This window comes from Neophocaena asiaeorientalis, unplaced genomic scaffold (assembly GCF_003031525.2).
Source record: "Neophocaena asiaeorientalis asiaeorientalis breed wild unplaced genomic scaffold, Neophocaena_asiaeorientalis_V1.1 scaffold1, whole genome shotgun sequence".
NCBI classification, from domain to species: Eukaryota; Metazoa; Chordata; class Mammalia; order Artiodactyla; family Phocoenidae; genus Neophocaena; species Neophocaena asiaeorientalis.
The window spans coordinates 1,825,380-1,843,738 of record NW_020171981.1 but is presented as its reverse complement, the minus strand read 5'-3'; the positions used below and the strand labels follow the sequence as shown (position 1 = coordinate 1,843,738).

Below are 18,359 nucleotides of genomic sequence, written 5' to 3'. Positions count from 1 at the left end.
CCCCCCCCCCCCCCCGCCCCCTTCTCTCTCTCTGCCTTTAAATGAAACAAGTTCATTCTCTGGTTTGCAAGCTTCTCTGGGTTCCCTTTTGGCTCTTCCCTGCATCCCAGATAATTGAGACCTTACCAGCCAGTCTTCCCCCACCAAGTCTACAAAGAGCTGGCCTTTCATTTTTGGTTGGCCTTTGTTATTGTATACTTGGACTCTCTTAACTCTTCTAACTCTATGGAAACATAGCTGTCTGCACAGAGTGTCCCGTTGTGGAGAAGATCTCAAAGTGTGTGGTAGGAGTCCTTCTTCTTGACTTCGGTTTTTAGAATTCTGGGCCTTCATCAGTCTCTGTACTCTGGTAGACTTCACTTCTCTACTAAGGGCAAAGTCTCAACAGTGGAGAGAGATGGCAAACTAGATGCTTTAGTGAGAAAGGGAGGGTGGAGTGAGACCCTTTGCACCTTAGGGGTGTGTATTCACACAGTCCTCAGGGCTCAGTCTTTGAGGTAAGTGGAATTAGAGGGCTCTGCTTTTCTTTACATCCTTTCTACCACACCCCTTCCAGTTGCTATGGACCAATGCATCTCTCTAGAGGCAGATATTACCCAGCCAGCGGTCTTCCCTGTCCTTTGCAATTGCTCTTCTCCGTGTCTTTCCTGCTACAAGTGTTTTAGATGTTACTACCTTGTTTTCCCTAAGTTTTATTACTCCTGTCCTTGCAGACAGAGGGTACCACACCTGGGCCTAAAGCCTAAGGACGCCAGTCACTTTTCAGGGCAAGGGCTCCTCCCTCCTTTCCTTCTTATCTATGGCGCTGAACCACTCCCCTGCTGCCTCTTTGGAAGAGATTCCTGTTACTGCAGCACTTGTGACTGCCAGGGGTAACTTGGCCATTGTCCCTGTCCTTCTACAGAACCTGAGGGAGAAGGTGGCAGCTGTGTCTCTCCCCAAGTAATGTCACTAATTCTGTTCCTTCTCTTCAGCAGCTGGCTTAACCACTCTGAGTCACAGGGGTGGGAGGGGAAAGAGGCACTCAAGCTGTAACCCCCAAGGAGGAAACAACTAAGAGATTGTTCCAGGGGTGGCTGATGGTTGTGCCTTTTGTAGGCTGTTCCCTTTGCCTTAAACCTGAAGATGTCTCCTCAAGCCAGTGGGCCACGTGCCCAGATTCCCAGACCTTAAGACACTGTGACAGTTGTCTCTGTTGGTCCACTGTGTTTTGTTGCAAGAGTTTCTCCATGTGTATTGTTCTTGTTTGTTACTGTTTTAAAGGGTGCACATATGTGATTGGCATTGTGACTTGGAGAAAATAAAATTTAGACATGTAAACTTGGCTCCTTTGCCAGTGTTTTGCATGAGTCTTGATTTGGGAGGGAGGGAAGGGGACCCCCTGATTCCCTAGAGTCGCAGTCCCAGCTTGAGCCAACTCAGAATTGTGAAATGGAAGCCCAGAGAGGTGAAGACCCGCCCCATGAGGCCACAGATGACTGTACTCCCTATTAATTTTCTTAACCCCATTGCCGCATAGACACCAGGATATGCAGTCTCTTAGATTGGAAGTGCAAGGGACAGAAAATCTAGTGAGATGTTGCTTACCTACGTGAACAGCTAGTAACCCTCATGCCTGCCTTTGTGCTTGGCAAGTAAGTTTCCCAGGGTGATGCCCCACATATCAATACAACTGTACCAGGTCTTGGATGAGGGGAAGGTGCAAATAGCTAGCTGTCCTCTTGAAAAGGAAAACTTGCGCTGGCACTGAAGTATCAAGGACCACAGTGTAAGAGAGAGGCTCCTATCAGTACAAGTAAAGAAGAGGGGCAATTGAAAGACCAGCTCTGGCTCACACTCCCAGTTACCTAGGCCACTTGGTAGCTAGCTTTGAGTTGACTATTTCCTCCTGCAGATCCTCCAGATCCTGGGTGGTGTGGAAGTTTACTACAAAGGCTATCCCTGGTGTGGGGAAGCAGTTGAGTTCAGTGTGGAGCTGGCAGCATCTGTCCTTGGGTCCCACAAGTCTTTGTACACTGGGGGCATGGGCATCGTGGTGCATCTTAAAATGACAGTTGGGACTCCCTTCTATACCCTTTGGTGCTGCTGCCACAGCCAGAGAACCATTGACTCTTCTGACCCTCAGCCCTAATTCCTCTTTGATTCATGTCAGTTTACTTACCTTCTCCCCTGCAGAGTGATGGGTAACTATGGGCCTGATCTCTTGGGGTCATCCAAAGGATGCCAGCCAGCCTTGGGGGTGCGTTGCTGGCAGGAGGAATGATATTTCCCCCTCACCCCTGCCTCTTGATTCTCCAGTCCTGCAGTTAGATCCCATTGCTCTCTCTGTTGCCCTGGTAACCAGCTCAGCAAGAAGAAACTCAAGCTCAGCAAAGCCCCCAGGTTCTCTGCCCTCCCGGCCTGCCTCTCAGTGGGCAGAAAGAAGGCGAGTGTTAAGGGGCAGTCGGATCAGCCTTAGGTAGCCCTGCCCTATCCCCTTCCAGAAGTCCATGGGCTGGGCTCTCACAGTTTTTTGCCTCCGTCTCCTCACAGGTGTTAATCATACCACTCTTTCTCCCTCTATTTCTTCATGGAGTGTAGATGCCCTGCCAACAATCCTCCCCGCAAGGTCGGCGCACAGGCCTTATGGGAGACTCAGAAGAGCCAAGGACTTAGAACCCCCGAGTTGTCTCCCAGCATCTGCAGCCCACTTAGGTTGGGTTGTCCCTCTAGGGCAGTGATTTTCAACCCTGGCTATATGAATCACTTGGGGATCTTTTAAAAAATACCATAAACCTTGGCCCTACCTCAGAGATCTGATTTAATTGATTTGAGGTGTGGCCTGGGGAACAGTATTTTTGAAAAGTTCCCTGGATTACAGTGTGCAATTGGTGTGAGAACCACTGCTGTTCTAGGAGGACCATAACTGGATGCTGGTTTTCCTCTCTGATTCAAGGTCTTGAACTTAGTCTATGCCTGACATCCTTGAGTAGTTGGAGTGTGCTGAGGTCCTGTTTCCCCACACTCCGGTTTCCAGAAGTCTCTTTGACCCTTTTATTTGCAGCCCCTACACCCTCCACACTGCCCAATTCTTCCCCCTTCCTAGCCGACAATCCCAGATCCTGCCCAGAGAGGACGTTACCAAGGCAACCAGTTTAATCTGGTAACTGTGGCATGTGCTGGGAGTGGAGCCCTCCCCTCTTCTTACTTGGTTCATAAAATGCCTGGGGAGCTCCAAGCCACTCCAGCCAGTTTCCCCTCTTAACCCCAGGGATATTAGGGTATCCAATAAAGTGGGTCCAGGAAACTGATACTTTGATATTTATTCTAGCTTCTTAGCCAAAATTGTGCTCTCTTTTTTTTTACTGTTTTTGCAAATCCACAAACAGATGGGTGTGCAAAGCTTTATTTCTGTGAACACATGCTCCTGTACACGTAGGACCAGATAAGCACACACAGTGACACATGTGTAATACACACCCTATTCAGTTCTACCACCACTCCCAGCCTTTAGCATTCCTGTCCCTGCCTGGTCCGTGCACGGTAAACAGAGGTGGGGCATTGTCCAAGGAGCCTCGACCCGTCTGTTGCCTGGTGCCACTCTCCCACCTTGTTACCTTAACCTTGATGTGCTTATACTGTGCGTGTCTCTATACACCCCTCCTCCTGGGACAGTGTACCCTTAGGGACAGAATGATCTGGGCATAGGATCAGGATTAAGGATTATTTGGAGTGCAAATTCGGTCCCACTTTCCCCACTCCATGATTATGTCACCTCTGGAGGGGCTCTCTATGCCTGATGGTGTTGGTTGGCAGTTCTAGAGCTTGTCACCCATCCCCAGGGCTCTGCTTCCTCCTGCTGCCAGTAGGCTCAGGTGCCCTTGTGCCCCTGGTCTCCTCCTCCACCTGCCTACTGTCTCTTCTCTTCACCCTAATTAGACCTGCCACAACCTGCTGCTCCCTACCTGGCTCCTACCTGCCTGCCAGTACCTGCCTCCCACAGGCCAGGCCCTCACCACCTATGGTGCCCTACCAGAAAGGGCAGATGGGTACCGCCCCCAGTTCCAATGCCAATGCACCGGAGGCCTTCCCATCCCTTCTTACAGAAGCAAGATAAAGACCACATATTCCAGTGAGTATGGCAACAGAGCACACAATCGAGATCGAGAGTGATGGACACCCAATCAGCAATTTTTGTAGGCCTCACCTGAATACAGGTAGGTGAGTCAAGGTTCAGCCTGGCTCTTTGCAATGATACCAAGAGTCCTCGTAAGCCTCGAGCCAGGAACCCCCTCTCCATTGGTAAATTACTCCCTCGCCCTTGTCCTTAATGTCTGCGTCTGCTCTGAACCCAATGCCGGTCAGCCCCTACTGTTTCCCTCGCGGTCAGCCCCAAGTTGAAGCCTGGCGCGGCCCAGGGGGCGGGTCCATTTAGGGGAAGGGAGGGGACTGGGCGGGGACTGGAGGAGGGGGCGCGGTCTCAGTTCTGCCACCTCCCTCCGGGCGGGGAGCGCAGCCGCCGCCGCCGCCGCCGCCGCCGTCGCCGCCGCGTCCTCTCAGCCTTGCGCTCCGCCCGCTGGCTCTGCCGCCGCAGCCCGGCCCAGGAGCGCAGAGCCTTGGGCACCGGCCCCGCAGCCTAACCACCCTTCGGGCCGCGTGCGCTGCAGCCGGCATGGGGGGCCACTAAGAGCGGGCACTCCTTCCCTCTGGCACCTCCCTCGGTCCCTTGCCACTGGACTCCGGCCAGCGTGTGGGGGAGGGGGGGAGGGTTGAGTGGTCAGCTGGGGGCCTATGGGAGGAACAGACCTTTCTGCAGCAGAGAAGTGGCAGTGCCACCTTCCTCCCTGTAGCAGCCTCACCCATGGCTGCAGAAGAAGCTGAACCCCTTCCTCTCCTTAAGCCACCCTTCCTCTCACCTGGACATTTCATCTAGACCCTCATGGGTCCCTGATGCTGACTACCTCCTTCTGTGGCCCAAAATTAAGGCCTGACACACTAAGATGGAAGCTGCCCAGACCAGTCAGTGCAGCCCCCTAGAGGTGGCCAAGCCCCACAAGACCTTCCAGGAGTCCCCGATTCCGTTTAGAAGACCCAGAGCAGAGGGCTGGCCCACTCAGTGGGGCAGTGCCAGACAGGCACACGGCCCAAGCTGCCTTTTGGCCTCCGGCAAAGGGATGCATTGTCCTTAGCAGCTTGGGGGGAGGGAGGTATTCTAGTTGGGGGCCGACTTGGGGAGAGGCAGCTGGGCAGACATCAGGGCCCTGCAGCATCCCGGGAGGTCTGAACCTCTCCGACTCCCACCCTTCCGGTGGCAGGCCTCAGCACATGGCCTCTTTAAAAAATAACCGCACCCTGAGAGGCTTATTCCCTGAATGATGATGTTATTTTGCCACTCCCCACCAGCACCCGTACTAAGGGGATTCTGAGGAAACTGAGGCCTCAGATTGCTGGTTAGTGGCTGAGGTAGAAGACCGGAGGGTCTTTAGGGCTAGCTCTCGGCATTTCACTAAGCCCAGCAGGGTCTGAGTATTGGGAGCCCTGGTTGAGGGCCTAAAGATGGGGTTTCATGCTTTGCTCCCAGACCTTTGCAGGGAGTCCTAACCCAGGTGTGTGGAATGGGGCTCCACTCCCCTAGATTTTTCTCAACACCCAGGTACTCTCCTTGGCTCAGGTTGTAGTTGCCCTGGGGAGCTGACACCTTTTGCATTTAATTAGAAAAATATCAGACACACACAGCTCTCTTAACCATAACTTCCCGCCTACACCACACACCCTATGTCTCTATGACACATTCCCTGGGGAGGCTGTACATTGGACCAGAGCCTGCCTTGGAAGAGACAGACGCCAAACTGTAGCCCCCATAGCAGCATCTCCCCCACTCTGCCCCCACGTTCCTCTTCCTTTGCTCTGTTTAGCTCTCCTGTGAGATAAAGAGTAGAGGAAAGATTTTGGGCATCCCTATTCCTCATCCCCATACCTGGAGCTGAGGGTCAGGGCTGGGGGGCTCAGACTCACTTTAAAAACTTGGCAGAGAGGTAAAGGGAGAAACTGTCTTTCCCCTTCCGCAGGGGCAGGGGCCTGGTGCCACAGGCGCTGCTCAGTCTTCCCTGGGGAAGGACTTTTGAACTGACTGGACTGGCAGGCTGGATCCCCAGAGTAACTGCTTTGGGGAACCCCAAACCAGTCCCAGAGTGAATGGGAATCAGCTTAACCTGCCACTCTGATATTCTCCAATATAACCAATGTTCTCAAGCCATCTCGGTTCCCTCCCAGGGCGTGTGAGGGGAGGGGACTTACAGAAGGTACCCCAAACTAACCAAAGGCTCCCAAACGTCTAAGCAGCCCCACCTGCCCACTGTACTCTGACGCTCTGCTGGCCTCAGGCATGGTGAGAAAAGAACAAAGACTCAGGAGTCTGGGTTCTTACTCCAGCTCCAGGCAAGTCCCTCCCACAGCTCTGGGCCTCAGTTTCTCATTTGTGAAATGAAGTAGTTGAAGTAGAGGATCTGGTGTTGATTCTCCTGCTTCACCTTCATGGCTGGAATTGGAGGCCAGGGGACAGTGACCCGGGGGCCATCAGAAGCCTTGGTTTTGCCCTGGGGCAGTACCTGGGGACCTGGCCCTAACCTGTCCTGGTGAGGACACCTGGCTCCCTCCCCGAACCCTGCCTGTCTGTGTGTGCCAGGCTGCCCTGCCCCACCCCAGGTCTGGCTGCAAGTCAGGGCGACCTTGTACCTGGCTGACGGGCTGAGCCAGGCTCAGATGGGGGTGTGGAGGGGGAAAGGGTGGTGCGAGGAACCACTCCCCTCCACCCTTCCATCATTAACTCTTCCATCCCTGGGCGTCAGGAGGACACAGGCTTTCTATTTAAAGGCTTTGGGATCAAAGAGATGGCAGTCGCTCCCTCTCCCTTTGAATGGGGCTGGTTCTCACCTGCCTAGTTGGAACTCAAATTTGTTAGGTAGGGAGTGAAGAGGGGTGGAGGGACACACACACACACACACACACACACACACACACACACACACACGTTGACCCTAACCTCTGTGCTTAAAAGTTCTCTTTGTCTAGAGACACTTCTGGGGGCTACCTCTTCCTCTTTTTTTCAGGCAGATCTCAAGCTTGGTGTATTAACTGACCAGCTTCCCACACACATTGGAGAGAAGTGGGCGTGGCCATGCAAGCGCGCCCCCTCCTTCTCTCCAGCCGCCTTGGCAGCTGCCAACCCCACCCCCACAGCGGCTGCCCAGAACCTTCACGTGTGTGTGTGCGCGCGTGTGTGTGCAGAGCGTGACTGGGCAGGTGGCTGGGGCTCCAGCCTGGCTAAAGAGAATTTGCCCTCGGAGGCAAGAGACGGGGTGGTGAGTGTCAAATTGGGTCCTGGAAGTGCCCTCCCGACATCAGTGGTGGCAATCGCTCTCTACAGATATCCTGCTGGATGACATCGTCCTCACGCATTCTCTCTTCCTTCCCACGGAGAAGTTTCTGCAGGAGCTACACCAGTAATATCCTTTTGGGGAACTTGCAAAAGGGGAGGTCGGGAGGGAGCCACCCCCCTCACCCCACATGTGATGTGAGGGTCTAAGCTCTTCCCTAGAAAACACACCTGGGTTTCAATTCCAGGTTTTTCACTCACCAGCTGTGTGACCTTGAGCAGCTCACCTAACCTCCTGGGGCCTCAGTTTCCTCTTCTGTAAAACGGGGGTAAATAGCACCTGCCCTGCCTCTCTGTGGGGCTGCTGTGGAGACCATTCTGACAGCAGATGTGGGAGTGCTCTGGAGACTGCAGAGCCCTGTATAGATGTAAGGGGTTATTACTCTATTAAGAGTGCCTCTCTCCCTACTGAATTATTGCTCTAAACATCTGGTTGCCCAGTGAGTTATTACAGGGTCTGATGTAAACATCAGGTCGTGGCTGTGCTTCAGCAGGGTCTACTAGAGACAAGCCACCGGCCGGGCTATTCACAGGGCTTCTCACCAGGTTATTCTAGGACCTAATTATAAACGTCAGGCCAGTGAGTAGAATATCATAGGCTCTCTTAGAAACACCAGGCCTTACACTGAAGTATTGTCAGGCTTGTGGCTAGCACCATTGGCCTTTATCAGCCTGCTGTAAGCTCCAGGCTGTGGGCTGATCAGGGGGTGGGTGGGTCCAGGCAGGGTAGCTTCTAGTGAATTTTCTCAGGTGAAATTCAAACAGGCAGGGGCAGGAGCTGGATGTGGTCAAGTGGGTGCCATCCCTACCTACTCTGGCAAACACCTGGGCTGGGGCGTGAGGTGGTCTTGGTTCCAAGGGCCCTTGGAGCCCCTTTCTCCATAGCCCCAAACCTAGAGAATTTTTAGGGGTAGCCTTGCCTCCCATAGCCTCCCATACCCCTTCCCGGTGTCCTCAGGTCTGCCTGCCCAGGGCTTTTTCTTAACTTAGGGGTCAGCTTTGTTTGGGCAGGAGGCATGGAGGGCCCCGAGGGGCTTGGCCGGAAGCAGGCCTGTCTAGCCATGCTCCTTCATTTCTTGGACACCTACCAAGGGCTGCTGCAGGAGGAAGAGGGGGCTGGCCGCATCATCAAGGTGGGCCTGGGATGAGAAGGTGGGTGAGCAGGCTGTTTGCTCTGGAAGGGGGCCCCTTTGAAGGAACCATACTTCTCAAGCTGGGTACCTGGAAGGAAATGATGCCAGTGAGCCTTAGCATGTACGGTTCTTCTGTGCTCGCAGGCATGGAGACCCTGCCCCGCCCTCGCAGAGGGTGATGCTTGAGACCCCTGCCCTCACCTTCTCTCTTCTCATCTCTGCAGGATCTGTACCTGCTGATTATGAAGGATGAGTCCCTTTACCAGGACCTGCGAGAGGACACACTGAGGCTGCACCAGCTTGTGGAAACAGTGGAGCTAAAGTGAGGGGAATAGGCTGGGGGAGGGGACAGGAAAGAAATCCCCCTTGTTCCTCTATTACAGGGCTGGGTGCCTGTGGCCTTTGGGCTCCAAGATGCTTTTATTTTCATTCCCTTTCTCTTACTGGAGAGTAGCACAAAGCACTGTCTCCAGTCATTTTTGGGGTCCATTCTCCCATCCATTTATTTGTCAATCCAATGGTGTACTGATAAATATTGAACGATCAGCACTTCAGGAAAAAGAGCCCTGGTTTATAGCTTTTGCTGATTCCCGTGGTGTAAATTCTCTCACTGTGGTTGATTCCAAGCTACCAGTATGACATTACTGAATGTGAAGTTGGGAAGAGATGTGCAGTAGCAGGCCATTAGGTACTATCTTCACCATATAAATCCAACAGACGTAACTTAACCTGAAGAGCATAGATAAGAGTAAAAGGTAGTGAAACAATTAGGAAACTACTTTTTGGGTAATAATTTGGCTGTAAGTTTATAAAACATATATATATATATATATATATATATGTTTATATATAATTATATATTTTATATATATGTAAGTTTACATATATATGTATAATTAATTTTTGAATGGCTATGTTTAAAAACCAGTTGGCAGAGCTCCCCAAAATGTAACAATCTGCTTTCATGAACCAATGTGAGCTGGCTTCAGGACACTACCGCGTCCATCCCTCCATCTTTTCAGCCCTTTCAGTTTCTCCCTGCTCCATCCCACCGTCATAACCCTCATTTAGGCATCATTATCTCTCACCTGGATTATCGCCACAGCCTCCCATCCAGGGCTTCAGCTTGTGGTTTTGTGTCTTTCTTATGCTGACCCCAGAGAGATCTTTCAAACTTGACAACATTGTACTTCTGTTCCAAGAATATCCACGGCCCCCCACTGCCTACAAGATAAAGTTGCAACATCCGAGACTCTCTCTTTCTGCCTCTGGTCATTCTTCCCATCTCATCTCCCACATCCCCCTTCACCCGTGACACTCCCTATACACCCCACCATTCCACGAACACCTTTGTGTTCCCAACTTCCTGCTGTCACTTATGTGGTTCACCCCAGCGTGCCCTCCTCCCACCCCCTTCTCTTCCTGTTGTCCTTCAAGGTCCAGGTCAAATGCCATCCTCCCAGTGAAGGCATCTTTCAGCAGTAGCTGTCCCTCGTACCTTTATTATATCACCTAACACCTCCTGCCTCGTGTTAGATGTAGCTGTATGCACGTCTCCCTCCCTCCCAGACTGTGAAGTTCTTTTTTTTTTTTTAATTTATTTTATTTTTGGCTGCGTTGTGTTTTCGTTGCTGCATGCGGGCTTTCTCTAGTTGCAGTGAGCGGGGGCTGCTCTTCATTGCGGTGCGCGGGCCTCTCATTGCAGTGGCTTCTCTTGTGGCAGAGTGTAAGCTCTAGGCGCGCGGGCTTCAGTAGTTGTGGCACACGGGCTCAGTAGTTGAGGCTCGTAGGCTCTAGAGCGCAGCCTCGGTAGTTGTGGAGCGCAGGCTTAGCTGCTCTGCGGCATGTGAGATCTTCCCGGACCAGGGCTTGAACCGTGTCCCCTGCACTGGCAGGCGGATTCTTAACCACCGCACCACTGGGCGAGTCCCCCAGACTGTGAAGTTCTTGTTGGCAAAACTCAGCAGACAGCTGATGACCTACACCTACCATGTGCCAGGCAGTGTGCTAGACCTGTAGGATGAAAATAAAATTCAGTCAGCTCTCAATCTTGTAAAAGAGATAAGACATGAACATAAACAAATATTAGCCCAATGTCCTATAGCTATTAAGACAAAATGGTGACCTCTCCTGGTGGGTGGGATGGATAGAGAAGAATTCACGGAAGAGGTGGCATTTGATTTGGGTCATTCAGTCAGTTGTCCCATGCTGGCCATTGTCCTCTCTTCTTACCCCCTTCACCACTCTCTGAACCTGATGCCGGGGCATCCTTGACCAGTTCTGATATCCCTGATTGATGTTGCCTGCCTTGCATGTAGTATGCCTGGCAGGGCTTCCTGATGCCCAGCTGTGTCCACAGCAGGATCCCGGACGAGAGCCAGCTGCCCAGCAAGCAGGTGAAGCCACTCTTCCGCCACTTCCGTCGGATAGACTCCTGTCTGCAGACCCGCGTGGCCTTCCGGGGTTCCGATGAGAGTGAGTGCGGACCGTAGGAGGGGCAGGGATTCCTTAGTGGCTCCGGGGGCTCTGGATCTCGGGCACCCTCTGCGGAGTCTCCCTGTGTCATAGAACCAGTCCTTTTCACAGCATATTTTTCAGAGGCCAACCAATTTCAGGCTGGGGTGGGGTGGGGAACAGAGGTGCCCAGGGGGGAACTGTGCTGATGCTGCCGTTCTGCCCACTGGTTAAAAGCCACCTCCCGGTCTCTATCCAGTCTTCTGCCGGGTCTATATGCCTGACCATTCCTACGTGACCATACGCAGCCGCCTCTCAGCATCTGTGCAGGACATTCTGGGCTCTGTGACGGAGAAATTGCAGTACTCAGAGGAGCCTGCGGGGCGTGAGGATTCCCTCATCCTGGTAGCTGTGGCCTCTGCAGGAGGTGAGGGTCAGAAGTACAAGAAAAGAAACTCACAAGCCCAGTGCCTTGGGGCAGGAGTAAAGACTGAATTCCAGGCCCTGGCTGCTACTCCAAGTGCGGTCCTGGGACCAGACACATGAGCGTCACCTGGGAGCTTGCTAAAAATGCAGTACCTCAGACGCCACTCCAGACCTGCAGAATCAGAATGTGCGTTTTAACAAGATCCACATTAAAGATGGGGAGCAGTGGTCCCGGACACTTGCATGCTGCTCTGGGTGCTTTGCCTCTTACATTGGAATCTTGTCCTTTAACTTCCACGAGCATCTAAGGATGCTACGTTTTTGAGGCCAAAGGCACAGGGTGGCCCTCCAATCCCGGTAGGAAGGCAAAAACCCTGCAGTGTAGTCATAGCCTTATTTTCCTCTAATTCAGAAAAAAAAAATTCCTGCTTTCCCAGTGTCACAGGGATGATAGAGTAAGAGAAGAGCTATAAAGAAGGTTGGGAGCCAAAAGGAGGTTATAAATGCAAGAGAACTCATTTTTTGAAAAATGTCAGATAAATATGGCATAAACTGGTGATGATATGAGTCCTGTTAGTCTAGAACATGTCTGGGCGGGATTAGGAGTTTCTGGAGGGGACGGCGGTGGTGGCTGGGGTGTGTGAGGGTACAGGGGCTGGTGCTGAGGCAGGGCAGCTCGTTCTCCTGCAGAGAAGGTCCTTCTCCAGCCGACCGAAGACTGTGTCTTCACCACGCTGGGCATCAACAGTCACCTGTTTGCCTGTACCCGAGACAGCTATGAGGCCCTGGTAAGAACTTCTTCACAAGCCTCGGCTGAGAGGGAAGGCTGAGAGGGGCCGGGAGCAGAAATTCAGAAGCCCAGCCCATGTCCCTGCCTGCCACCAGGTGCCCCTCCCCGAGGAGATCCAGGTCTCCCCTGGAGACACAGAGATCCACCGAGGGGAGCCTGAGGACGTCGCCAACCACCTTACTGCCTTCCACTGGGAGTTGTTCCGCTGTGTGCATGAGGTGGGGATTGAGGCTGGAGCTGGGCTGGGGGCCTGGAGGGAGGCAGCGTCTGGGCTGAAAGTTCTGGTTAGGACGCTCCCTTGCAGCATGCCCTGGGGCAGTGTGCCACCAGAACCTCTCTAAGCCTTTGTTCCCTTTATCTTAAAAAAAAAAAAAAAAGCAAAGAGAGAGGAAACACCTCGCCTTACCCGCCCCCCTCCCTGGGTGGTTCAGGATCCAATCGCTGCTTACACAGAACCTGACCCACGGTTAGAATTCGTAAAATATTCACTATTAAAGAAAATAAGGCAAGGACAATAATGTCGATCAGATGGTTCAAGCGCCTGGCACCGGGTAAGTGTTCAGTAGATGGTAGAGCATTATTAATGTTGGTTGTCTTTTCTCCCCCCTCTCTGTTGCATCCTGTCCTGTCCCGGTTTTCTTCTATTTTCCACCCCTCCCGCCCCCGTCCTCCTGCCTTACCCTGCTCACCGCCTCGCACTGCCCTCTTCCCACCCGCACTCCCCACGCCCTGGCGGCCCCTCCTGCCACCGCGGGTGCAGCTGGAGTTCGTGGACTACGTGTTCCACGGGGAGCGCGGCCGCCGGGAAACGGCCAACCTGGAGCTGCTACTGCAGCGCTGCAGCGAGGTCACGCACTGGGTGGCCACCGAGGTGCTGCTCTGCGAGGCTCCGGGCAAGCGCGCGCAGCTGCTCAAGAAGTTCATCAAGATCGCGGCCATGTGAGTGCGGCGGCCGCGGAGGGGGAGGCCATGGCCAGCCGCGCCCCCCGCTGACCCCGCCTCCCGCCCCCGCAGCTGCAAGCAGAACCAGGACCTGCTGTCCTTCTACGCCGTGGTCATGGGGCTGGACAACGCCGCGGTCAGCCGCCTGAGGCTCACCTGGGAGGTGATGAGACCTCTTCCCTTTCCTCTCCTCCCACCTGTGCTGGCCCACCTCGGGGGTCTTGGCCTCCACCCTCAGCCTTGACATCTCGGGCTCACCCCAAAGCGGCCTCCCGGGACCGCTGCTCGCCTCTGGGGAGCTTTTGTGCCGATTGGAAGGAGGCGCCCTCTTCTGGCAAATACAGCCCCGGGGCACTCCGCAGCCTTAGCTCTTGGCTTTCAGACAGCACCCAGTGAGGCCTTGTACGTGGCAGGTGCATCTGCAGAGGCCTCCATTTCCCCAGAATAACTCATTCCTCTGGGCCGCTTCAAGCTCCCCACACCTAGCCCAGGGCTGGTTCTACTTCCCCGCCGGCCAGCTTCCCAGCCCCCTGGGAGACAGGCCCTTTCCCCCTCTAACACCTGGGGATTAGTCAGGAGATCCCGTGAAACCCAAGGAGCTCCAGACTCTGACATCTCCTCTTCCTTCAAACTGCAGAAGCTGCCAGGGAAATTCAAGAACTTGTTCCGCAAATTTGAGAACCTGACAGTGAGTGGGTTTGGCTCTATGATCTGCCCCTGGACTGGCACCCCAGAGAATTTCTGTGCCCATAAACCTTTTACCTCAAGCTTCCCTTTCAAGGTTTTTAGTGCCTGGGTCCCCCCACCCCTGCCCGCCCTTGCCCACCACGCTGGGAGGGAAGATGGGAGGACTGCTGCTTTGTTATCCCTGGAGGAGAGGGGAGAGCAGTTGAGCCCCAAGCAAGACACCCAAACACACCCCTATCTGATTGGAGATATTTCTAGGGCAGGGGCTGAGGGAGGGAGTGGGGGATGACTTTGGGGTACACTGGGCCTGTCTGTCCCTTTATCCCTCTTCTGTGGGATGCTAGGACCCCTGCAGGAACCACAAAAGCTACCGAGAAGTGATCTCCAAGATGAAACCCCCTGTGATTCCTTTCGTGCCTCTGATCCTCAAAGGTAAGAGTCACTTCCAAGCTACGTTCTTCTCTCCACGCTCTCCATGCCCCATTCTGACCCTCCGTCCCCTCTGAACTCAGCTCTGTGTGTTCAGCTCTCTCTGAACCCGCCTAGAGAGGAGCGCCCCACAGATTGAGTGCGGTCGGGGGGAGGGGAAGGGCCCTTTGGACCTCCTCTCTTACCCATTTGCTTCTCTCCCCATCCCTAGACCTGACTTTCCTGCACGAGGGGAGTAAGACCCTTGTAGATGGTTTGGTGAACATTGAGAAGCTGGTGAGTGGCACTGCCAACCTCACTCCCATTGAGTGGGGGAGGGCTGGCATCCTCGTCCTCTCCTGGCATCCCCCCTAAAGGTGCCAGCCTTCCTCATGGCGCCCAGCTTGCCTGACAGACTCCTGTCTCCCTGGGGGTGTCACTGTGACAACCTGCCCACGGGTGGCAAAACTGACAGGCAGCTCAGGGTGGGGGGGCAACTCTGCCTCCCCCTCACCTGGCACCCTATTGTACCCCTTCTTTGGTCCTTTAGAGACCCTCCAGAGCTGGGGACTGGAGGGAGTTAAACCAAGAGAGTTGGAGATTGGAGGAGGGAGAGCATTAGAAGGGGGGGCATCTTTCTGTGCCCTTTTCAGGACTCATTCCTTGTCATCTCCCAGCATTCAGTGGCTGAAAAAGTGAGGACCGTCCGCAAATACCGGAGCCGGCCCCTTTGTGAGTAACCCACGGCGTTTTGAGAGCGTTGCAGGTAGAGCTTTGACTGAGCAGGGGGTGTTCCTGGGAGAAGTCCCCACTTAAATGTTTATTTCCTTAAATGTGTCATTTCTCCATTCTCTCCTTGGCCTGCCCGGGGGGCCCTCCTGCCTAACATCTGTCCCAATCCACACCCTTCTCCTCTGGCTGGTATGTGTGTAGGGGAAGAAGGGTGGCCAGCACCCTGACTGCCTCCCTGTCTTCACACCCCCAGGCCTTGAAATGGAGGCCTCCCCGCATCACCTGCAGACCAAGGCCTACGTGCGCCAGTTCCAGGTCATCGACAACCAGAACCTCCTTTTCGAGCTCTCCTACAAGCTGGAGGCCAATAGTCAGTGAGAACGGAGCTTCTGGCTGGCCCTTCACCAGGGTCCTTGGGCGCCTGGCACTCAAGCACTTTGCACGACGTCCCAACCCACGTCTGACCTCTGTCCCCGGGAGCAGGAAAGAGTTGGGTGGACTTAGCCCTGGACTCACAAGCCTGTTCGTCCTGCTGAAGTCCTCTCCGCCTTGCTCCTTCAAGCCCAAACCACACTCTGCTGGTGCCCGCCCTCCCAGGGAAAGTGGGCAGAGAGCTCCTTCCCCAGCCCCTCCCATAGAGGTCTGTTCCAGAGATGCAGTTCCCAGCCTCCTCTTCCCAAGCAGGCAGGAAAGCTGCCCCCTTCCCATCTCGCAGAGCAGCGTTACGGGAGGGATTGGCGTCCTTCCTCTCCACCGCCTGCCAGGCTTCTCCATGGTCACGCTGGGACCCCTAGATGGACCCCCGAATATTATATTTACCTTGTGTCCGTGTGGGTGTGTGCGTGCGTGTGTGTGTGGGTATGTGCGCCCCCTTTGAAGGAGCAGGAGTGCATCTGGTAGTTGAGGGAGGGTGTTGTGTGTGCCGGGGAGGGGGTCCTTCTGTTTGGTGCTACCCTTGTCTACTCTGCCGCTGGGACGGTGTGGGGTGCTTTCGCCGCCCCACCACTCTCTGCCCAGCTCCTCTGATGCCCTGTATGTCCAGGCTTGTGGGTGAAGCTGCTCGGGAGGGCAAGGAGAAGCAGCAGACTGGAGGGTTACCCATCAGCCCTTAGGATTTCCCCCCTCAGGCCTCCCACAGGTCCCTGGGTGGGCTCCCATGCGAGGGTAAAAGATGCTCAGGGAAACACTGGCCTAAGCTGCCTATTGGACCCTCCGTCTGCATTGCAGTGGGGTGAGGTGTGGCAGGGTCGGTGGGGTTGGGGGTGCCCGCTGTCCATACTCCTGCTGTTCGGGTGTCTCACTGCTAAGCAGGGAGTTGTCACCTCCCTTCTGGCTCTTCTGTGGGATACCAACACATGGTCTCATCCTCCTCCCTGTCTTGACTCCCCCTTGGTCCTTCCCATCAGAGCTGGGGTGGGGTGGACCCCTGTACCTGGGGCAGGCAGCCCCCCAACGTGGGGAACGAAACGGCAGAGACTGGAAAGGCAAAACTGGGCTCTGGCGATGCCTTTATTACCTGTCTGTCTCCCCTCTGTCTCCCATCACGGGCCTCCAGGGCTGAGGGGTGCAGGGCTCCCGGCAGCTGCGGTGTTATTTTTTACCAAAAGCTCGGGAGTTGTAAATTTATTTTTTAAAACTCAAAGAGGGAAAGAGCCTTGTATCATATGTAAACAGTGTATCATAGGTTATGTTGTACAGTCCCTTTTATACAGCGGTCTGTCTTGCTCCTGCCTGTGTCCCACCCCCTCCATCCCTCACAGACAGGGACCTCTGTCTATCTACTCCTCCCTGCTACTGCTGATGTGCCCTTCTCTCCCTGCAGCCGCCCTTCCTCCTGACCCCTCTCAGCAGCCTTGTCACTCCAGCTCTCATCATCTTCCCCAAACCCTAGGGCCCGCTGGTCCAGTCTCTGCTGCTGCCCACCCCTAGCCTTGACGCCTGCCCTGCTGCTGCCCAGGGGCCTCCCGGATGCCTTCCTGTGCCCCACAGCTTTTCCAGAGTGAAACGTGTGTACTGTACAGGCTCGGTTGTCATTGCAGAAACCTCCTGGTGGAGTAAAAGCTGATAAAATTCTGAATCAACCCGCCTGCTGTTCTCCATTCTGTTTCTTTGAGCCTGGGGAAGGAAAGGCCGAGGGAGGGGAGAGGGAACCACCTCTTGGGGCTCTGGGCTACCTCAACCAGGCTGTTCCGGAGTGACTGAAAATGTGGGTGAGAGGAAAAGGCGCTAACCTTGGGAGAAATGCCACCTAGTGCCTGGGACTTGCAAGAGTGAATGTTTTCATTCTTCCACGTTCCAGGTGCCATGGATATGTGATCGCGTTTAATTCTAACACTGTGAGGTGGAAGCTGGAAGCTGGGCAGTCCCAGCATAATGTCCAAGTTACACGGCGAGCGAGGGGGCAGAACGGGGCCCCTAACCCAGATGTGTCCGCTATAGACAGCATGCACGTTCTCTAGCCCAGGGGTCCCCAACCCCCAGGCGGCGACCCGGTAGTGGTCCGTGGCCTGTTAGGAACCGGGCCGCACAGCAGGAGGTGAGCGGCGGATGAGCAAGCGAAGCTTCATCTGCCTCTCCCCATTGCTCGCATTACCGCCTAAACCATCCCCCCCCCGCCATCCGTGGAAAAATTGTCTTCCACGAAACCGATCCCGGGTGCCAAATAGGTTGGGGACCGCTGCTCTAGCCACTACCCAGACAGCATGCACTCTGCACACAACCAGTACCTACCAGTTATACTAAGATGTGGAGAATCTAGAGCCTCGTGTTAGGCTCTAATGAGAGCCTGAGCTCCAGGAGACATCGTATACTCAAACAGCTACACGTGAGCCCTTGACCTTCCCTCATCCTGCATCAGTTATTCCCTCAGTCTTCTGCATCTCAGAAAATGGCCCTCTCGGGCTTCCCTGGTGGCGCAGTGATTGCGAGTCCGCCTGCCGATGAGGGGGACGCGGGTTCGTTTCCCGGTCCGGGAGGATCCCGCATTCCGCGGAGCGACTGGGCCCATGGGCCATGGCCACTGAGCCTGCGCGTCCGGAGCCTGTGCTCCGCAACGGGAGACGCCACAACAGTGAGAGGCCCGCGTACCAAAAAAAAAAAAAGGTCCTCTTATCCACCCAAGTTTTCCAGGCAAAACTCTAAGACTCACCCTCGATGCCTCTTTCCCTCATCCCTCACTCATCTCATCGGCCCGGCCCGGCGGTTACAACTCCAGAACACAACCTGATCAGTCCACTTCTCTACGATTTCTCTATTACCACCCAGTCCAGACACTTTGACGTCTTCCCTGGACGACTGCACTAGCCTCCTACCTGGGCTCTCGGCTTCCTCTCTCCAACCTGCTCTTAACCCCACCAGTTGGGTCTCCACACTG

At 54.5% G+C, this 18,359-nt stretch overlaps 1 protein-coding gene across 1 annotated transcript; it reads left to right on the top strand.

The window, feature by feature from the left end:
• The first annotated feature begins 7,417 nt into the window (after positions 1–7,417).
• RAPGEFL1 (Rap guanine nucleotide exchange factor like 1) lies at positions 7,418–15,364 on the top strand. The gene is made up of 14 exons (XM_024745376.1): positions 7,418–7,481; positions 8,405–8,547; positions 8,772–8,869; positions 10,910–11,022; positions 11,261–11,428; positions 12,118–12,215; positions 12,313–12,435; positions 12,978–13,156; positions 13,232–13,322; positions 13,797–13,847; positions 14,191–14,278; positions 14,487–14,551; positions 14,932–14,986; positions 15,240–15,364. Exons 1-14 carry the CDS (start codon positions 7,418–7,420, stop codon positions 15,362–15,364), a joined length of 1,461 nt encoding a protein of 486 aa, XP_024601144.1.
• The last annotated feature ends 2,995 nt before the right edge of the window (positions 15,365–18,359 follow it).